This window comes from Mustela lutreola, chromosome 10 (assembly GCF_030435805.1).
Source record: "Mustela lutreola isolate mMusLut2 chromosome 10, mMusLut2.pri, whole genome shotgun sequence".
In the NCBI taxonomy this organism is placed as follows: Eukaryota; Metazoa; Chordata; class Mammalia; order Carnivora; family Mustelidae; genus Mustela; species Mustela lutreola.
In genome coordinates, this window is record NC_081299.1 from 34,077,536 (window position 1) to 34,098,569 (window position 21,034).

Genomic DNA, 21,034 nt, shown 5'->3' on the forward strand with positions numbered 1-21,034 from the left:
TTAATTGCCCCAGCCTGGCGATCAGCTCCTTGAGAACGAAACAGCCTAATCTGTTTCTTTGTGTCTCCAGCAGCAGCTGGAGCTCGTCGGCAGGCATCACTACCTGAGCACCCATCCCTGTCCTTCATGGTCCATCTGAGTGATCTCATCTCCTCCTTACAACACAGTAGGTGCTGTGACCCCCCCCCCCCATTTAGTGGATGAACAGCTATGACTTTGAGAGGTTGGGTGGTCTCCCGAGGCCAAACAGTTGATAAGCCAAAGAACCACGATCTGAGGGAGGTCTGTGCCACTCCAGAGCTGCCATGAAGACACTGAGAGCAGGGTGTTGGGGCCTGAGTCCCACTGGGTTTCAGGTGCTCTGGGCTCCACAGGCTGTGGAGGTGAGGGCCTGCTCGTTTCTTAGGGCCTCCGGGCCTGAATCAGACCAGCACGCAGATGATCGTGAAATAAGACTGAAGGGCTGGTAGGAGAGAGGAGACCATGGGCCAGAGGGTGGGCAGGAGGCAGACTGGGGCTCAGAAATCTGTCCTTCTCTTGCTTTAGAAGTGTTTCCTAATCTTTTTTCTGACTTGCTTCCCTCATCTGTAAAATGGGACTATTCTATACTACCTGCATGAGCTAGCAAACAAGGTTGTGGTGGGGCTCCAATGTGATCACACAGCTTTCTGAAGGGGTGTTGGAGAGTGTGGGCCAAGAACACCTGCAGTCTCATTGGCCTGATTCATACCATCGACCTGATTCACACACAGGGGAGGGCGTGTATCCTGACCCAGCTTGGCTGCCTACTTCCTTAATCTCTGAATATCAGCCTCTGAATCTGAAAAACAGGGGTACTAGGACAGGAGATAATATGCCTGGCACATAGTAGGGGCCCAGGAAATGCGGGTGCTTGTTCTCCCCACTTCCTTGCGGAAGCCAGCCTGGGCAGACCTCTCAAGGGTCATTTTCCCAGGGTTTCCAGAAGGGGGCAGCAGGGAGCCATCCTGCAGGGAAGGAGTCCCGTTGGGGCTGTGGCTAGTGAGGCAGGCCTGGCTCCAGCTTTGACTGAGGAGAGTTCAATGCGCCATCCAGTGAGCCCTCCCAACCCATGAACAGTTTTCTTTGAGGACTATTCCCCTCTGGATAAAATCTCCAGAACTTTGCCCTGGCTGGCCCTAGCTAGCTGGGACTTCCTGGCAGACAGCTGCTAGGGTGAGGGCTTCGTGTGGGTGTGGGTGAGGCTTTGTGCTCCCCAGACTCCCCACTACCCCCAAGTCTAGATCAAGTTGCCAGCCCACATGGTGCCTCAAATGTACCACAACACCTAACTGGGAAGTAAATTGCCTGGTCCTCTCAGTAGATGGGACCTTCATGAGGGCAGGGGCCGAGTGTCTCAGTCCTCATGCTGTCTCCCTTCCAAGGGCAGTGTCTGGTACCCACTAGGTGCTCAAGAAATGACCTGTCCAGGGGCGCCTGGGTGGCTCAGTGGGTTAAGCCTCTGCCTTCAGCTCAGGTCATGATCTTAGGGTCCTGGGATCGAGCCTCGCATTGGGCTCTCTGCTCAGAGTCCGCTCTGCTCAGAGTCCGCTCTGCTCAGAGTCTGCTCTGCTCAGAGTGGAGCTTGCTTCCCCCTCTCTCTCTGCCTGTCTCTCTGCCCACTTGTGATCTCTCTCTCTCTCTCTCTGTCAAATAAATAAATAAAACCTAAAAAAAAAAGAAAAGAAATGATCTGTCTAGCGACTGAGGGGCTGAGTCAGCCTGCCAGTAATTTTGCCTGCCCCTCGCTGGGAGGCAGGAGCCCTGTTGTCTACACTGCGAGCCCCTGGTGGTAATGAGCACATCTTAGCTGTTTTTGAACGTCGGTGGCACAGCATAGCGGCTGGTGCAGGGAAGCCGGACCCTGTGGGGTCAGGGCACCGGGACCAGGCTCAGAGGATACTGAGCTGCTAGAACTTCCAGCCTCCCCGGGGCCTCTGCCCTCTCACCCACGGCTCTCTGCCACTTGGTGGAGAGACTTCAAACCTCAGCCACCTCGCAGCCATGGCCTACCTTCCCATGTCCCTTCTACACCTCCCTCCTCCCTCCTAGGGGAAGCCTTCTGGGCCACCTCCTCTTGCCCCCATCCCTTCAGAACTGGCCACCCCCTCTTTGTGCCCCTACCACACCTCTGCCCTAATCGGAACCCCTCAGGGCTGTGGACTCCTCAGGTGAGCGCCTCTGGGCTCTTCAGACCCCATTGGTACCCAGGACCTGGTAGAGCAGACCCCATAGATGTGGAATGAATTAACATGCCCTACCCATAGGCCCCTAACACTCTCTTCCCACCGGTTCCCCAACAAGACACGGGGAGTCTCCTTCAGGACTTCCCCCTGCACCCTCACTCCTACCCTGTGGGGATAAGGTGTTCTAGAACACTCCAGCAGCAGACTGAGACTCCCATCTCTGTCACCATATTAGTGCCAGGCTGTCTTTCCTAAGCATAGCTTGATGATGATAGCCCTGGGCTCAGGAAACTTCTACAGCTCCCTTCACCCTGCAGTGGTATGTCTACGCTTAATTCATAGAAGTTCTCCAAGAAGGCTGGCGCCCCTCCTTGGCTCCCTTAGGTCCCAGGAGTTTCCCAAACACCTATGAGTCTCAGCAGAAGAGCCTCCCTTCGGGGTTAGGACAAGCCTCTGCTCCTCTGGGACCTGAGGACTTTGCTCACGCCGTTCTCACAGGGAAGACACCCCATTGTCCCCACTCCACTCTGCTTCGTGCCCAACTGCTGGAGCCCTCCCTCCCTCATGGCACCCTGGTCAGGATGCTGCACTCAGTGTCTAGCCCTCCAGCATTGTCGGCTGGGTCAGCCTTCTCTCCTGAGCTCATCCGTAAGTTCCTGAGGCCCTCTCCCTGGCTCTGGTCCTGGCCTCCTACCCGCTCAGCAGAAAGTTGCCCGATATCTGGGGGTGCCGAGCAGGGAGGTGCTGGGTAGGGAGGGTGGAGGGGAGGCGGGGAGAGCCAAGGCTTGGCACCAGGTGTCCACCCCTCCACCCTACCCCATCCCCCACTTGGTCCGGTCCGGGGCCAGCGGGACCTCCTCACCTCCAGTACTCCTCGCTGGGGCTGGTCCGCTGGAGGGAGTGGTTGAGCAGGTGGGAGAGGCTGCCTGGTGGGGTGGCAGGCCGGGAGCCATTGGTGAGGTTGGAGGCGTCCAGCACCCCGGCACAGTCAGGCGTGTTCCAGGGGTTATCACAGTAAGCCCAGGGTAGCACATGCGTCATGGACGAGAAGAAGTAGTAGAAGGCGATGCAGATGACCACGTTGTAGTAGATGCCGATATACGTGGACACTACCATCATGCCATAGCCCACACCTGCGAGAGGGAGGGAAGCGGGGGCAGCCTCACGCATCTAGCTGAAGGAAGCAAGGTTAACGCTGATGGGCCCCCGCCCTGCCCCCATGGGGTAGGCTTTTGTGGAGGGCCATCGAAGGGATAGGTCAAGGCCTTAGCAGGGGTGATCTGGGCGGCCCAGGGGCTTTATGGATACACGTGGTCGGTGGGGAGGGCGGAGGCCAAGTAAACTTGGATCCCAGCATGCATCCGTGGCCTTGGCCATTGATGTAGGGCTTGGGGTTAGCACCAGCGCTCCGGGGAGGTTGGCAGTGTTTGTACAGATGGGTGAATAGGGCCCCAGAGGCCCGTGCGTGTGTGTGCATGTATGTGGGGGTGGGGGCTGGTGTACCCTCCCCAGGCCTCACCTTTGAACATGGGGCTGATCCTCCAGACCCCCAGGCAGCCCTGACTTGCAAACTGGCCAAAGGACAGCTCCATGAAGAAGAGGGGAATCCCGCAGAAAATCAGCATGATGAAGTAGGGGAACATGAAGGCTCCTGGCAGGCAGGGAAAGGTCTGGCTCAGGGTGGGCTTGGGGGCTCCCACCCTCTTCCTGCTGACAACCCAACAGCAAAACTTTCGCGATCAGCTAAGGCCCGAGGAGGGTGGGCCACACACTGAGCAGGAGCCTGGGGCTTGAGGTATCCTACCCACAGCCCATCTTTGAACTTGGCAGAGGCTTCCTGAACAGAACCCAGGCCCCAGACCCACCATGTTAGGGTGGGATTTGATGGGTTCACCAAGCAAAGTCACAAACCTAAGTTGCTGGGATCCTCAAATTCCCCAAGCCAGTCAGGGGGTTGTTGACACACAGGGGGTGTAAGACAGGGAACCTCGGGAGGCTGAGGTGCCTTTCTCCACCTCTCTTGACCTCAAGGGAGCAGGTTAGCAGGGTCAGGCCCAAACAGCAGACAGCCAGGGTCAGGGGGTGATGGTGCCTTAGGTAAAGGGTACCTAAGCCAGGGATTGGGGCAAAGGAAATGAGAGCCAGAGGCCAGCCTGTCCGGAGAGGGGTCTGTGCTGGGGAGTGGGGAGCCCGGGCCTTGGTGGGTAGGCTCTATCCGAGTGGGTGGTCCCTGCCCTGTGCCCGCTGGGTACCTCCCCCGTTGCGATAGCAGAGGTATGGGAAGCGCCAAACATTGCCCAGGCCCACGGCATAGCCCACGCTCGTCAGTACAAACTCGATCTGGTTGCCCCAGTTGCCCCGTTTGAGGTTCTGGTCCCTCTTGGTGGCCTCGCTGGGCACAGCACCATTCTGTGGGGACAGGAGAGAAGCTACCATCAGAAAGGCATTTGTGCTCCCGTGCCTGACCCTCTGGGCCTCTCCCAGCAGGGACACTATGGACCCTCCAAGCCCCCACCCCCACCCTGGGCTTCCCGTCTGCTGGCAGGAGCTGCTGGCAGGCCTGGCAGAGAAGGGGAGGAGGGAGAAGCGGCTGCCAGAGGATGCCAAGCGGGGCCTCTCTCTCTCACCAGCCCCCCAGTACCCTGTGCCAGGGGCACCAGCCCACCTGAGCAGCTACTCCCAACATCTGAGAGGTGGGATGCGGAGAGGGAGCTCAAGTCCAGAGCCCCCAGCCCCAGCCCCTCCAAAGCCTCCCCTCTCCCCTCTGGGTGAGGATCTGGGAGCAGCTGAGCCTCATACCAAGCAGCCAAGTCGGGCTGGGCACAAAGGGGCCTGTGTCCAGACAGCCCCCCCCACCCGCCATGACCACATCACCAGGCTAAGCACGCCTGCCCATGGGCAGGCAGTGTGGGGGAGGGGATGCCCGACCCCTCCCCCAGCCAAAGACACTTTCCTGGGGGCACAGGATGGCAGAGCCTCGAGGTGGGAGATGGGAGAGCAACTGAGTTGCTCTCAGAATCAGGGAGGGTGTTTCTGGGACTCAGGATGGGAGCACCCAAGGGAGCCACCTATACTGCCATAGCCGGGGTGGGGGGTACGCTGGGGAAGCTGACTTGGGCTGGGTGGTGCTGGCCATGAGTTGGGGGAGGAGACCAGAGTTGTAGGCACCACGCCAGACTTGGAGGACAGACTCTGCTAGGGGAAACAGAGGGAGGGACTCCGGAAAAAGGTCTCTGACCTGAGAGGGGATGGGCTGCGGAGCAGGGGGCTGGCCAGGAGGCTCTGATGAGGGGATTCGCCCCAAGGAGAGAAAGCCAGGCCTGCCCTGGGGAGCTTCAGGGCTGGGCTGGGTGGCCTGAGGCCCCTCTGAGGACAGTCTCTATTGAACCCCAACCCCACAGTTGGATCTGACTCAGCAAGTCCCTTTACAAGTGTAAATATGCCCCTTCCCCATGCCGTGGCCCTTCCACCTCCTCCCAGGAAATCAAGCCACCCTGAGCCAGCACCTAAAAGATTGGGGGGTGTCTCACTGGAGACCAGGGACCCTGAGAATCACCAGCAGAGAAGCACAGAGCCCTGGAGTGACAGAGACAGCCTCTCAGAGATGGGCTGTTCCCTTGAGAGAAAGAGACAGGAGTCCCTAGAGGACACCAGGTTTGGAGACAGAGCAGCATGGCTCCTGAGAGACGTAGCTGAAGTGACACCAACCCTCAGCTTGAAAGAGACATAGTCAAGGACAGCAGTGACACTGGCCCATAAACAAAGAGGTCTGGTGCTTTGAAATGCTATCGGATCCTGACACTGACCACAAATGCAGAGGGGAGGAATGGCTTCTTGGGGACCTGTGTGCTTTCCAGAAAGGCCTATTTGGGAATGCAGACACAGGGGGCACCAGGGGCCAGTAGAGGCCCCAGCCATGGACCCCTGGGCACCCTTCGGCTTGTGTACCCTGACCCCTACAACACAGACACTCTTATGAGGTGTTCCCTCAAACTGGTATTGACACCAGAGGAGATGCTGACCTTCATACCCTCAAGGGAGGCTTCGGGACGTGGCACCGAGAACCAGGGTCTGGTCCTCTTCGTGGAGTGGCTGACAGGCTGGAAGAGCCCGCATACATTCATTCCTGCAACCACAGAGGCTTACTAACACCCGCTGTGTGCTAGGCCCCGCCCCAGGCACTGGGGACCCAGCAGTGAATTAACAGACAGGGCGGTGCGCTCAGAGATTAGAATCTGGTGGCTGAGCAAGCCGGTAATGTCAGAAACAAATCTGTGATTTTTATATTGCAGCCGTAAGGTGACCACAAAGCGGAAGTTCTTAGGGCACAATAATAAGGAAGGAGGCCAGGTGGGGTGCACTCAGGGTGAGGTCAGGAAAGCTTCCCTGATGAAGGGGCATGAGGGCCAGTCTGGCTCTGGGAGAGGGTGGCTCACAGTCTGAGGGTGCCCTCAGGGACAGGCCTATACAAAATCTTGCCTAAGGCTGTCCCCACCTCTGAGAGCCTTCCTGGGGACAGGCCTAGCAATTCTGCATGGTCCGGGTGGTGGGGGGGCATTTTTTCAGAGGATGTGAGTCCGGCTAGGGGACAGTTTCTGCATTCCCAAACAAATCCCGGCCAAATAGGGCTCCTATATGTTGACCCTACAATAACAGTTTTATTCTGTTCAGGGCTTGTTTACTTAGGGGCACAATAGGAGACTGTGGCAGCTGCCGAGTACAGGGGTGGGGTCATGAAGCAGAGCTCACAGCTGTAACAGAGACAGCCGAGGGGCCAGGAGTGTTTCACGGGGCAGGGCAAAGGCAGGGCTCCTTGAAGAGACCTAGGTCCCCAAAGCTGGAAGGCTGGGGCATCTGTCCTGCTCCCAGTTCCCCCCGACCAAGTTCAGCAGGACCTGACTGGGATTTCTGAGGTCTGCTCCTTCCCTGGCATCAAGGGGGACAGGGAGGGTGCGAGTGCTCCCCAGCCACGTGCCCCAGGCCGCCCTCAGAAGGCAGCGCCACTCAGTTAATGAGCCACACGCCACTGGGCCCTGCGCTAAGCACTTTAGCTATGCTGACCACAATCCATGCCTCGGGGAGGCAGGGGCCCTGGGACTGGGCCCAGGGGCGGGGAGCCAGGGATGGGGCTCTGGTGGAAGTCCCTGACCACACTAAGGGTCTTCGGGGCAGAAGGAGCTGGGGGTTAGCTATACACTCTGCAAGCCCCGTGAGAAGTGCCCCGCAGATGCAGCACCCCCTCAGGCTCCTGGGCCCTGCGGCTCAGCACCATGCATGCGGCAGACTCCCGGAGCTGTGGCTGGGAGGTCACCGTGGGAGCACGGCTAGGCCTCTGACTTCTGTGCTAGAGCAAGCTACATTCAAGGGACTTGGCTGGTGAGGGCTTGGCTCTCTGCAGAGGACATAGCAAGCCCCCTTTCTCCAAGTACGCCAGAGGAAAGGATCTCCAAAATGCATGCCCCACGGGGCTTCTGAGGGCGCCGGGTCCCTTCTCTGCTCTCCTCTGGGCACTCTCGGCCGCTGCCTTCCTCGGCAAGAGAGGCCCACAGCTGGCAAGACTTTTCTAGTACTTGCCTCGATTTTGTTCTCCTTGCGTCCTTTCCCCTAGCCCAAGCCGCTCATTTTCTTCATCTGCTGGGTAGACACCTGTGTCACTGATCAGACCTGTCCCTGCAGTGATGTCGGCTCTCGGGCACCCACGAAGGAACCCCTTTGTGCTCATAATTTCACCCAGACCGGCGGCCCGTCTGCCCGACCCAGCTCAGTCCTGCTGACTGGCCAGGCTCCAGGCTTCTCCTGCTCATCACTCATCTTTCACTCTCAGCCCCTCACTGCTCTCTCTTCCTCCTCTACTCACACCTCCGTGATGAATTAAACCATAGTGGGCTGGTGCTTCCTCCCCAGGCCCCCTAGATAGCCCCCACCCTCACCTGGGACTCCATGACCATGGGCCTGATCGGTGGTCTCCAGGATAGGGACAGCCCTGCCCTGTGCCCAAGCTCCCCACGCGAAGTAGAAGGCAGGCTCTGGGGCTTTCTTTCCATGGTTGAGAGCGGTAGGCTGGCTGGTTGTCCTCCACGATGCCCAACCATATATAGACAAACGCACGTAAGACCCTCACATAAGACCACACATGCACCGATGCCCTTCCCTTTAGGAGCAGTCCCTGAGGCAGCAGGGTCCGGTCCCACACAAGGACTTGTCACCTCCCACCCCATGCCTGCCTAGCCAGGTGAGCCATACAGAACAATCACTTACATAAGTCCTTTACACACAACCCCATGCCTGGCTTAGTCCCCGCTAGATCAGCTCCTGGAACAAGCGATGTTCAGCTCCGAGGGCAGAATCCAGATCTCCCCACCGTGCCTTGGGCTTGGCAGGGCAGGAACCTGGGCCAGGAGTGAGAACCCCAGCATTCTAGATCTTGCTACCCCAGTGATTCTGGGCAAGTCATTTCCACTCCCTGCGACTCAGCATCCTTAACTATGAAATCCGTTCACAGACCAGGCCACCTCCACAGATCTACTAGCCTCTGCAGTTCTGCCTTGCCTGGAATTTTCCTATTTCTGACTCTCTTCTGAATCTCCCATTAGTTCCCACTAACTTTCTAAATGATTTTTTAAATTTTATTGTTTTTCTTCTAATTAGAAGAGCATTATAAGCTTATCACCAAAAAATGGGAACCCACAGCAAAGAGTGAAGAGGAAACAAAGCCGCAGAGCACCCGCCCAGAGGTAACCACCAACACGGGAGGCACCCCCTCTTTTCTCCATGCACAGACTGGGACAGAGCCCGGATTTCTACCCTGGGCTACGGCTTTCCTCTGGCTCCTGACTCCTGCCCTCCCGGATCAGGGTCCACTGGATATTTTTGTGAATTGTGAGCTCCCTCCTCCTGCTCTCGGTGGACACAGAAGAATCCTGGAGCTGCCTGGCTGGGCGGGCCCCGCTGGGATCCAGCAGGCCTCTGGTTCAGAACTCCACAGCCCCAGGGTTTGCTCATGGGATGAAGTCCCATCCAAGACAAACTTTATGAAGGAGGACAGACAAGACCCCACATCCCAGACTGACCTTGAGCCAAATCCAGATCACTGGCAACTTTCTCTGAGCCCCATCAGGGAATTCAGGCAGGAACGCCATTACAGTAAATTGCGGCCGCTTTAGAAGACCTCACAACGGCCTCATACCCCTAGATTCTTGTTCCCCCAAGTTCTCTCCCCTTGGTCCAGGGGCCAGGCTGGCCCTTACGTAGCGCTGCCCTGCAATGACAGAGCCTTCCATCCTTCATCTGGCCTCGCTGATCCAGATCCCGGAAAGAGGGACCCGAGGTGGAGGGACAGGACCATGGGAAAATCTGCCTGAGGCTCGCACAGTACCCGGCGGGCTGTGGGTGCCTCTGGCTTCCAGGAGAGCTTCAGAGAAAACTCTGGGCACCCGTTAGGAGTCTAAGCCTTCGTAGAGCAGGTGAGAGAGGCAAGGGGATACCCTGTGCTGTCTCGCCCAGAGCCCTAATTGGTGGAGAGAGACACGCCAACACTACGGACGGCAGACAGAAGGGGCACTCCCAGGCACGCCCAGCTCCGCTCCAGGCCCTGAGGAGCAGTGGTGGGGAACACTGGGTGGGCCTGGAGAAGTCCAGCAGCCCGGCCTCACGTGCAGCGGCTGTGGGCAGTCTCTACTCCAGGCAGTTGGCAGTGGGGCTGGCACTCAGAGAAGTGGCTCTGGTCTGTGACCCTGGCAGTTCTGAGGTCCGAGGGCAGCTCTGCATAATGCTTCTCCGGGACCCAACCTGCGTCTCGCCAGAAGACATTCCTTCTCTTGCCTTCTGAAGGTCAAATCAGGATGCTCTACAGGGTGGGGAGGATGGCTCTCCCTGTCCCCCTCACTCTTGCTGCCATCAGCCCCATTTTCCCCAACATCTTTGCCCAACCCCAGCTTCCAGGGAGGAGGCCACAGGGTGCCCACCTCATCCGGGCACTTGCCGTGCACATTGGTGAATGTTCTCTGGGGTCTCTTTCCTCCCAGCGGAGATTCTCATCCCCTCCTCTTCCCCCACTGTCACTGCTGAGTCCATGTACCACGTTCCCCTACCCCCTCGCTCACTCTCCCCATAGGAGTAACTGCCGTGGAACGGACAATGGGGCTGTATTGATTAGTACAATTCCTGGGCACCTCCGGCCCGTCTCCCCGGGAGCTGGGACAATGCAGCTTTGATACACAGAGCAGATTCTCAGCAGGTCCTTGGGCTGGGGGAGCCTGCAACCCCTCCCCCCACTCTCCTCCCCCAGGCCCCCGCCACACAGCTAACTCTTCCTGCACTCCTTTGCACAGTTGTAACTTTCTGGGTCACTTTTGCTGGTGTCTGTCTCCCTGCCTGGCTGTGCCTGCCCCTCCCTGGCACAGACCACTCAGCCCCTCTCCCCACCCCCAGCCCAGCCTCCCACACCGCCTGGCTCCAGGAGGGGGGTGCTCAACCTTCTGGAAGGTGACTGACCTGTTCTGGGGAGGAGGGGGCCACAGGTCCACAAGCCGAGGCCATCCCAGGATGTGCCCTCTCCGCTGCTCATTCACACCTCTGCCAGCTCCAGGCGACACTGACACTGCCGCATCCCTGCCTCTCCCACTGCCGGCTGGGCAGCATCAATTACTTTCACCTCGTCTCCTCCCGAAGCTCTGCCTCCCCCTCCCCTGGCCCTCCCCCTCCGGCCAGTCCCCACAGCAGCCCAGCGCGGGTGCTCTGGAGCTGGAGTGAGGCGTGGAGTTTGTTGTGTTTTTCTCTTGTTCCCAGCAAGTTATTGGAACAAAACACACACACACTCACAACCACAGAGTGAGGCAGAGCAAGCGCGTAAGAGAGTGAGCGGCCTCAGGGCCCAGATGCTTCTGAGCTCCCAAGCCTGGCACTTGGTGGGCTCCTGGTAGGGTGGTTGGGTGCCATTGGGCTCTAGACCTGGTGAAGGGCAGGAAGAAGGGGGGTGCATAGTCCACAGGGCCCTAACAAAGCACATTAGACTGCCTAGAGTGATGCGGGTTGGGGGAAGGGGGGGTGGGCCCTGGAGCTGTTTCCCCCCCTCCTGCAAGAGCTGGAGACCCTCAACCAGCCAAGATGATTGAGGTCCTCACAGGAGAATGTGGCTGACCATGCAAGAAAGCTCTGGTCCCAGGAACTACCCGGTCACCTATCCTAAGAAAGATGGTACCAGCTCAGAGAGTGGTCACCACAGAGGCCAGGCAAAGGAGGATCCATGGACTAGGACTCTCAGAGATCTGTACTGCATTGCCCAGAGCCTGACGTGTTGCTCTGGGAGTCTGTGCCGTGTGGGCTGGGTTCCGTCCAGCAGGTGTCCCTGTCACTGGGGCGGGATGTCACTCAGACCCATCCAGTCCCACTTCTCTGAGACCACACTCACAGGTCCGTCTCCAGCTGATGCTGAGATGCCACAGACCAGCGGTTAGGAAGGCGGACAAGAGTGTTCCAATCCCCGGAAGGCGAACATCTCTTTGGAAATGGATAGGTCGGCAGAGGGCCGGGCACATGGTACAATCTTAGCAAACACCCACCATCTGGAAGCATGCATTCTGATGTAAAGAAAACCTAGCCCTTTCTGTGAGCTTGGTAAGTACGGTGACCTTGAAGGGAACATGTCAGGATGGCTTTTTTTTTTTTTTTTTTTTTTTTTTTAAAGAATGGCTTTAAGCAAACAAAAAAAGGCACAAGATTTAGAGTCAGACAGACCTGGTTTAAACACCAGCACAGCCAGTTTCTCACCATATAGACAGGCAAATCACTTAATATGTCTGGTCTTAGCTTCCTCATCTCTGAAATAAGGATAACATCCACCCACCACCGAGTCTAGTGAGAATTAGCAGTAACGGTAATAGATAACACATAGTGAGTGCTTACTATGGGCCATATATATCATCCCTCCACACCTTGATGTAGACCCATCCCTTGATATTAGCCCCATATTTGGGGATAGATAGAGACCAGCCTTGGCTCAAGCAAGTCTCCCAAGAATGGTCTGAGACCCCACTGACTTCAGTGTCTCACTGGGCCAGCCTCATGCAGTCAGGTCCCCAGACACACTCCGCTGACTTCCTGTGCGCACAGACTACGGGCCAAGGCCCTGGCTGGGCCACTGCCTTCAGGAAGGCCCAGTCACCCATGATGCCCAAATGCTCACTTCCACCCAGGGTGGGCTCCGGCTCTGGCTGCTCTGGCCTGGGCAGGGTGCCCAGAACAGGCAGCCCTGGCTGGACGGCTTTCTCTGGCCCTGGCCATGGGGACAGGAGGCGGCAGCAGCCCAGCTGGGCCCTGGCCGTAATGAGGCCTCATTAGTGGGACCCAGCTGCTCCAGCCCCACTTTGGGAGACTGACTCCCCCAGCCCCCACCCCTGACTTTTCTTAATAAGAGTGGGCATGCCTCCAGAGGGGCAAGGAATCTAGTTGCTTTGTTGTGCCTTGTGCCTCCAGGGTGAAGGTCCTGCAGAGCTAGGACTGAGCAGGGCAAGGGCTGCAGGGAAGCCCTGTGAGCGGAGGGGAGGGCACAGGATGGAGCAGGTGTGCTCCCAGGAAGGTGGGGAGGGGAAGGAGACCAAGGGGAAGGGAGGGCAGGATCTTAGGTCCAGAGAGGAGGCCTCAGGAACATGGAGCCTTTTCCTCTGGATCTAGATACCGTCCATTTCACAGGGAGGGTGTAGTTACATGTCTCCAATCACCTGGTTGATTACCTAGGTCACTGTTCAGGCTGTCCTGGCTAAGAGAGCCCCAACTCTGGGCTAGGCCTCCTATAAGAAGAGCACTCACTATGTGCCAGTCCCTGAGCTAAGAGAGTACCTACTGTGTGCTAGGCACCGATTTAGGAAAGCTGTACCTGCTGTACCACCCCGGACCTGTGTTTGGAAAGCACTCACTGTGGGCCGGGACCTGTGTTAGCAGAGGGCCCACGATGCGCAAAGTCTGAGCTATAAGGACACGCACGGGGCCAAGCCGGGGTGAAGAGAGCACCCCTTCCTATCAGCCCAACACCAGCGAACCCCAGCGGTGGGCTAGGTCCTGTGCCAGAGGAGTAGCCCATGTAGGCCAAATTCCGTGCCAGGTAAGGACCCATGGTATGCCCCGCGTGGAGCTGCGGGAGGACCCACTGTGCACCTGGCAGATGGGCGCCCAATGCATGCAGAGTCTGTCCTGGGTGAGCACCTCCCTAGTGCTGGGGCTGGTGCTTGGTGAGGGCCTAGCCGAGGACAGGCTCTCCCCCTAGGAAGTGCCTAACGTCGGCCAAACCCTGTGCTTGGTAAACTCCCAGCATGTGCCAAGCCCCTATTAGCTGAGCACTTGCCTCATGTCAGGCTGTGGGCTGGGGGAGGACTCACTGTGTGCCAGGCCCTGTGATGGGCATCGCAAATAAGAGATGTACAAACTGTACAAATCCTCCTGTCAAAGCCTAACTGAGCGGGTCAGGGCGGGGCAGCCCCGGGTGCCTGTGGTGCCTGCAAAGGCTTCTGGGATGATTTAGATGCTCTGGCGCCTACCGCCCTAGCCCAGGTGACTCTGCTCTTAATCATCGCAAGGTTGCCCAATGACAAGAGCGACCAGGGTGCTCAAAGACACAGGGAGAGGCCAATGAGGCTCACCAAGGCCTCTGTTGGCCAAGACTCTGTCAGTGGGGAGCAGGCACAGGGAGGGGACCAAATCAGCCAGCTGGTGACCTTGCTGGGAGGCCATGTGGTTATAGCCGATCCCAGTGGGGTTCTCCTGTCCTAGGCTCCTCTCTCCCAGCTCCCTGTCCTCTGAGCCTCAGGCAGCCCCCGCCCCATGCGGGTACAGAGGCACTAGATCTCCATGCAAGTATCACCCCACCCATCCCCCAGTGCCCCCAAGCATCCCAGCTGCTCCCAGGCTTGGAGGCACCCTGGCCAGCTGGGTTCTCTCATGGCCCTGTCCTAGGAGCTGCTGAGGCGTGAGGGAGGCAGCTGAGCTAGACCGGCAGAGACCATCTGGGCTGGGGGTGGGGGAGGGACACGTGCAGCAGGCATGTGGGCCTGGGCACGTGCTGAAGAGGGTCTTGCTTCCCTGCCAGGCCCCTGCCCCATAGGGAGAGGGCAGGAGTTCCAAGGATGACAGAGGGTGTCTGCTGACACCGAAGAGAGCCTGGGGATGGGGGCAGAGGAGGCACCCATGTCCTCACACCCAAACCGGAGAGAAAGGGGATGGAAGGAATGACCCAGTGGCAGGGGTTAACTACCCCATCCCCGCATACCAGGTTACAAATGGCAAAAGAAGCCACAGGCCTGGGACCGTCCATGCAGCTTACATGCGTGGCCCTCACTAGCCCCTCTTCTGCCCTTTCGCCAGCATGGAGAGGAAGGCATGTCTGAAAGGAGTGTCCTTAGCTCTCTGCCCTTAGGGGAGCACAGACACCTAAAAAACAGGCTGACTCATCTAGCCAGGAGGGATGGCGCCCCTCGCAGCCTGTGTCCTAGAGACAGGCTCTGAATGGAGATGGCTTTCGTTTCCAAACTGGGGCCCGAAAACAGAGTAGCCCAAGGTCATCAACAGAACTGAGAAAGAGGCAGGAATAGAATCTCTAGCAACCACTGTGGTGGGGGATGGGGGGAACCCAGGGGACAGATGCTATGGGCCTCAAACCAGCAGTGGCGGGCAGAAGCCAAAGGGCAGAGGGCATCCGAGCCCCAGCTATCTTTAGGCACATCCTGGGGCTGGGAACGGGCGTCCCAAGGCAGCACTCCCTTCTACAGACAGGCTGGCCGGGCAGGGCCCGAAGTCCGGGAAGCCCAGCTCGGGGCAGGGATTATGGGACACTGTGATTCATGCTCCCTCTGTGGCCCGCATCTCGACTGCTTGCTCCCACCAGTCCTTTCAGGGTCACTCCCAAGACAGAAGAGCAGCCGGGGAATCCTCCGAGGGTTTCTTAGGTTTCATGGGGCTCAGAATCTCCATGTAGCCTGGGGCAGAGCCACACCCCACTTCCTACGGATGAGGAGCCTGTGGCGATTCCCAGAGTTCTCTGGGAAAGGGAGGCCATTTTGACCCCATCACGAGACTTCCTCCCTGCCCATCTGTGAACACCCTGAGTTCAGGCTGGCTCGGGAGTACTTTCGGAAGCTTGGCTCATTCAGACATGTTCCAACGAGGTAGGAGCCAGGCCAGAGCAGGCCTGAGGGACTAAATGCTAGACATTCAGAACGGGGTAGAATGGAGGGTCCTTACCCTGGAGCGAAACTGCCCATTTCCGCTCCCAAGCCATTTCTCTGGACCAAGTACTCGGAGCCCCAGAAATCTCTGGTGAGAGATAGGACCTATTTAGGGAGTGGGGGAGCTCTGCAGAGACCCTAGTCCAGTCAGTCCTTCACAGAATGAGAAAAGCAATGGAAGGAATTGATGTGGGCGAGAGAGGTGCCAAGGGCAGGGTTGCGATCCGTCGCTGGTTTCCTCCCCTGACAGCTGCCCCATCTAGTTTGTCCCCGAGGCAAGATCCCAACTGAAGAAACACAACCACTGCTCTTGGAACAGGATCTGACATCTTTTTCCCGGTTCCTGCTTCCGGTGCCAACCTGCTCTGTCCATCGGCGAGTCTTCCTCCTTCAAGCCCTGACCATGCCCGGCCCTTGCCTGCTGCCTCTTGTGGGGCCTCACTACCACCGCTCCTGTGCTCTGTAGCCGTGGGCAAAGGAAAGGCCATGGCTTGGGGAAGGAGGAGAGGGGAGTTTACTGAGGCCTTGGAAGAGGATTCAAACAAAATGTTCTCTGTTCCTTTTCAGAGTGAGAAGGAACCAGGGAAGGAGAGAAAAACCAGACGGGGTCTGAAGACCCCTGGGTTCGCACATACGGAATGCTCCCTGGGTTCGCACATACGGAATGCTCCGTGTGGTGGGCAGAGCACGGGGTGGGGGTGGGGTACTGGGGTCCAACTATGTGATGGTCCTGGGTGTCCTCCTGTCTTGTTGGCCAGAGCACCTCTCGTAATGAGGATGGGGTGTGCGCTCCTGCCTCCTGATGTGCCGTCGTGGGCTCTGTGGCAGCATTGGCCCTTTTATGGGCACAGAGCTGCAATACCATTGAGCCTGTCAGGTAAGGGGCTACCTACTTGGGGCCTGGGACAGCCCTACTACTCAGGAGCCCCAGCAGTGCAGCTAGACTCAGGGCCCCAAGAAGCCCCCTCGGCTCTCCTGTTATGGCAGGCAGCCGGCAGAAGGTCTCCGGGGGGGCAGTGCTCCTGATCCCCCCTTCCTCCCTGCAGTCTGGTTCCTGTACTCACCAGCATCCCTTTGGCACCTTTTCCTACCATGGCAGCAGCAGGTTGGGGGGCGGGGGCCTGGAGTCCTGGACCACGCTCACAGGCTCTGCTTCCAGCACCTTTCAGACCACAGACCTCAAGAGCTGTGGAGAGAGCAGAGAGCAGGGTGGGAACCTGGCCCAGGAAAGTGAGGGCAAGCCAGGTGGGGTGGTCAGAGCTCTCCAGGACAGGTAGTGCTGGGCCCGGGCCACCAGCTGGCAGGCCCTCACTCCTCTCCCAGGTTGGCCCACCCTCTGCCAGGCCCTTTCCCATCTGGTCCTTTCTGGATGACCCTCGATCAACTCCTTTCTAACCCTTCTTCCAACCCTTCCCTTGAATCCCTTGGTCTCCAGGCTTCCTGTCCCAATGGGCAAAGGTCTATTTTTGACTCTCCAGATGCCCAATTCTATAAAAGATTAAAAAATGAACACAGGACTGGGACAGGGTCCAATTCCTTCATCGTCTGTGTGGATGGCTTCAACCTTTCTCCTGAAGGGGAGTCAGCATGGATCAGCACGTGCTCCCCGAGCTCACCCCAGCCAGGCAGCCAGGATGCTCCTTCCTCATCCTGGTGCCACTCCTCTGGGGCTCCAGAACAGCCGGGCAAGCTGGACCTGGACCACAGGCTCTGTGAACACCAAACATGTGGTGCGTGGGACCACCTCCCTGCCCTGCCTCAGGCCTTCCCCTGCCTACAACGTCTTCCTTCCTGCTCACCCAGTAAAATTCTGCAAATCCTTTAGAACCACGCTGAAATGTTACATCTTCTCTGTAGCCTTTTCTGGCACTCTCCCCAACCAGAGTGAACAAACTACTTCTTCCTTTCTTTTTTTAGCAGGTTTCTGCTGGTGTCCTTACCAGCTCATACTAGACTTATTTGTTTCTGTCCATCAACCTGAGTCTGTGCATTCACCGTGGGTTGCGTCCTTGTTTCATTTACCTTCCATGCCTGCCCCCTAGCCCAGGGCACACAAGCAGGGTGTCTTGCTCAAATGGGATTGAAGGGCAATGGGTGAGACTGAGGTATTGGAATGACGGTCCAGGCCAGCCAGAGACCTTGGAGGAAGCATCTGAGATGCAGGGTGGGCGTGACGAGTGGAGGTGGCGGACAAACGGAAGGAGTGGCCACACGGCCATGGCCGAGCTGGTGTATACAGGTTTAATGTCAGACACGGATGCAATAGGGGCTCGTTTTTGAGAAGCCTCAGGAGAGGATTCAACCTTCAAGGAGCCTCAAGGAATTCTCTCATGGGAGGAAAACCTGGATTAGGTGGACAAGGATGTTCAACCTCCATAGTGCCTGGTCCCAGGAGGGACTGGGTTCAGCTTCTGGGGCCTTCTCTATCCTCCCAGGGAGCAGACTCTTCTCCCAAGGCTGTTCGGTGCTACTCTGCCCCACCCACAGCCACCTGTCAAGGGCCCCCTCTCTCCTATAGGCCCAGGAAGGTTTTAGAAGGCCAGAAGGGACAAGGAGGCAGCTCCATGCCTGTGAAAATCAGCTCTTGGATTCCGTAGGACTTGGCCCCTGCCACTTGGTTCCTGCACAGTCTTCTCTCCAAGGTGGGTGCCGGAAGGGGTATGGGCATGGATAAGATCTGTAACCATTTCCCTTTCGTCAGTCACCCCATCTGGCCTCTCTGCCTCTCAAAGAGTCCTCCTAAAGAGGTCCCTGAACAGGGCTTTGGTCTTCTTGGGGCAGTCAGGAGAAGAGGGTGTCTGTGCCCCTTTAGAAGGTCATACCCTTGTCCTCCTCACTCACTGCACCCCTCCTTAAGCTGTAAACTCTAGATCTGACTTACCCAAAGCTGTCCCTCTTCAGCCAACAAATGGAAATAACAGCCCATGGCAATATTCAAATATACCTCTTGGGTTAGTAATTATTATGTCCCCTCACTAGGTAAATAAACTGAGGGCACTCTGCTCAGGAACTCAGGTTCCAGAGTGTTCTCACTCAGGTTATCCCCGAGCACAGACTACAAATACAGTCCTTGTGCTCAGAATGTTTACTGGTGACCAGAAGACAGCTTGGTGGTGGCTCCAGGAGAATAAATGAGTTGGTCAGAAAGCTTTGCTGCTTCTCCCACTTCTGCCATTTCTGTTAAATGGCCCTGTCCATCCATTCAAAAAGTACCACATATGGACCACCATTGGCAAGCAGTTAGTTTAGCATGTGTTGAAGAGCTTGGGCTCTGGGACCTGGTAGGCCTGGGGTGGAATTCTGGTTCTGCCAGTTACTACGTATGATTCCGAGCAAGTTACTTAACTTCTCTAAGCCTCAGTTTTCTCTAACTGGAAGATGGGACTAGTAATACTTCCTTTGTAAGTTCTGAAGTTTCTGCTTAATTTTGGACTCTACTGCACGTCCCCCCCTCTAGCCGATTCATTGAGCTTCCCAAAGCCCTAAAGTCCTGATTCCCCCTCATGGTTCTCCACAGCCAACAGATACGGCCTAGATTGTTTAGTGAGCATTTAGGGCTGGTCACAATTCAATTAATTTATTCCACAAATATTTCAGGCTTGCTCTGGGCCAGACCTGTTCTGGGCAGCAAGAACTCATTGGTCTCTGCCCTCCTGCATCTAACAGACTAGGGGGAAAGGGAAACTCGTGACTCAGATGTAGACGATCAAAGGCTGAGGGAGAAAGATCCTTCCATGAGAGCTGGGAGCAAGGGGACATGGCCTTGTGTGAGAGTCACAGGGGGCTTTCCTGAGGAAGCGATGTTAGAGGCTCAGTGAGACTTATTCAGGCAAAGTGGCAATGAGGAAGAGAACAGGAAGAGAGGTTCAAACAAATTAAATATGTGCAAAGACCCCGAGGCTGCGCTCAGATTGCCAGGGAGAAAGTGGCCAAAGATGGAGGTGGACAGATAAACAGGGTCAGGGCCTTTGGAGCCTGGATTTTGATTTTTATCCCGAGGGCAATCGTCTCCATCAAAGGCTTTAAGGCAGAGTTGCACCTGGCAAGAGCAAATGGTAGAAGGTGCATTTAGAAAACATCACCCTAGACACAGTGTGGGGAAAGGACGGGAAGGAGTGGTTAGTGGGAGAGAAGACAGTCTGGAAGAGGCCAGGCCACGATGACGGGGTGGATGAGGAAGGTGGCCATAGGGTGGAGAGAGGTGCACAGATCTGAGAAAAATATAGAAGCTGACATTGGTAGAACTTGGTGATGAATTGCACAGGAGGTGAGGGACAAGCGGGGATCTCTGGTTTCTGCAGGAGCAACAGGAAAAAGCCAGTGCCAGGCCTAGGGACAGGAGTGTGGGGTGCTGCAGGTTTAGAGTGGGAGGCAGGTGAGCTGGGTGTGAGCTGCCTGGGAGCCACTCAAGGATGGATGGTGAGAGGGCAGTCCCAGGACCCAGCTACCTTTGCTCTGTCTTTCCTTCTCCCCGAGGGAGCTATCTGTCAATCGGTTGTAAGGGTCCATCTGAGCCAAGCCTTGGAGGACCTCATAGTTTAGGAGAAAGACAGAGGAGGAAACATAAATTCTATTCACTGTGATGCTGGAGCAGAGGGGCTGTGGGAGCAGGGGATGGCTTCTAGTTTTGCCTGGAGCCCAAGTTGGCTATCTGCAGCCACCTGTGGCCATGTGGGACCATTCCCAGAGGTTCTTGCCTCCATGTTCCTGCAGGCAATTCCCTCTTCCTTGAGCATCCTTGTCCCCATTACCATCTGTATAGATCCTACCCAGCTTCAAACCTGTCCAGTAGCATTCTCTTCAAGAAGCCTTCCTTCCTCCTCCAGCTGCAGTTACCTTTTCGCTGTACCCCCAAAGCGTGTACATCTCATGAACACGCTCGTCACATGTAGTGTCGCGGCATGGTTACTTATGTCCAGATCTCGCTCCCCACGAACTGGAGAGATCGTCCAGGGAAAACGTGTGATTCTTCTGTGTCCCCAGGGCTGGGCACTGAGCGGGCACCGCCGCAGTCGCAGTGTAGGCCGACTAAGGGGGCGTTTTCTCTGCGGTCCTTGGAAACACTCGGGCATGCTCAGTGCCGCCAACCGGTTCCCTCACCCACTATTTTCCAACCTTCCGATGCTCTCTCACTTTGGAGGTCTCAGGTCCTTCTTTCCTTTTCTATTTCTCGCTCCCCACTTCCACCCCAGCCTTTATCTTCTAACAACCGCAGCATCAAGCTTGTTTCAGCAAGGAAATAGACCCAGGCTTTGTGCAGAAGCTGTCAGCGAGCCGGGGACGCGGCTCCTTTAAGAGTGACCAGCGAGGGGGCGTGGTCTGCGGAGAGCAGGCCCGAAAGGGGGCGCGGCTCCTTTAAGAAGCAGCCGGCGAACTGCGAGGAGGCCCCGGGCCGGCAGGCAGGGGCGCGGTCACTCTTGGAGCTGCGGCACCGCCCGTAGCACCCTGATTCCTCGAAGCGGGGTGCGCCCGCTTTAATCAGGGTGCGAGGTGTTGGGGGGCGGTGTTACATCAGCCGCCACGTGTGGGCCTCTCAGCTGGTGTGGAGGCGGCGGCCCCGCCCCCGGCCCCAGCGGTGGAAAAGTACCGGGGCGCCGAGGTGCCCGCCCCCTGTCC

The 21,034-nt window shown here is 57.3% G+C and overlaps 1 protein-coding gene across 9 annotated transcripts in view; it reads right to left on the bottom strand.

The window, feature by feature from the left end:
* SLC6A9 (solute carrier family 6 member 9) overlaps nt 1-21,034 on the bottom strand; it is a 31,258-nt gene that overhangs the window by 9,066 nt on the left and 1,158 nt on the right. For 3 of the 9 annotated variants that reach the window (XM_059134901.1, XM_059134902.1, XM_059134904.1), the window contains exons 2-5: nt 16,483-16,604; nt 4,457-4,613; nt 3,724-3,855; nt 3,067-3,337 (exon numbers count right to left, since the gene is read on the bottom strand). In XM_059134901.1, the coding sequence (XP_058990884.1) occupies nt 3,067-3,337; nt 3,724-3,855; nt 4,457-4,613; nt 16,483-16,512 (590 nt within the window). In that variant the 5' untranslated portion in view covers nt 16,513-16,604. Of the gene's footprint in view, nt 1-3,066; nt 3,338-3,723; nt 3,856-4,115; nt 4,430-4,456; nt 4,614-10,697; nt 10,876-16,482; nt 16,605-20,254; nt 20,843-21,034 lie in introns of those variants that run through there. The other 6 variants (XM_059134905.1, XM_059134903.1, XM_059134908.1 and 3 more) reach the window with 6 other exon arrangements.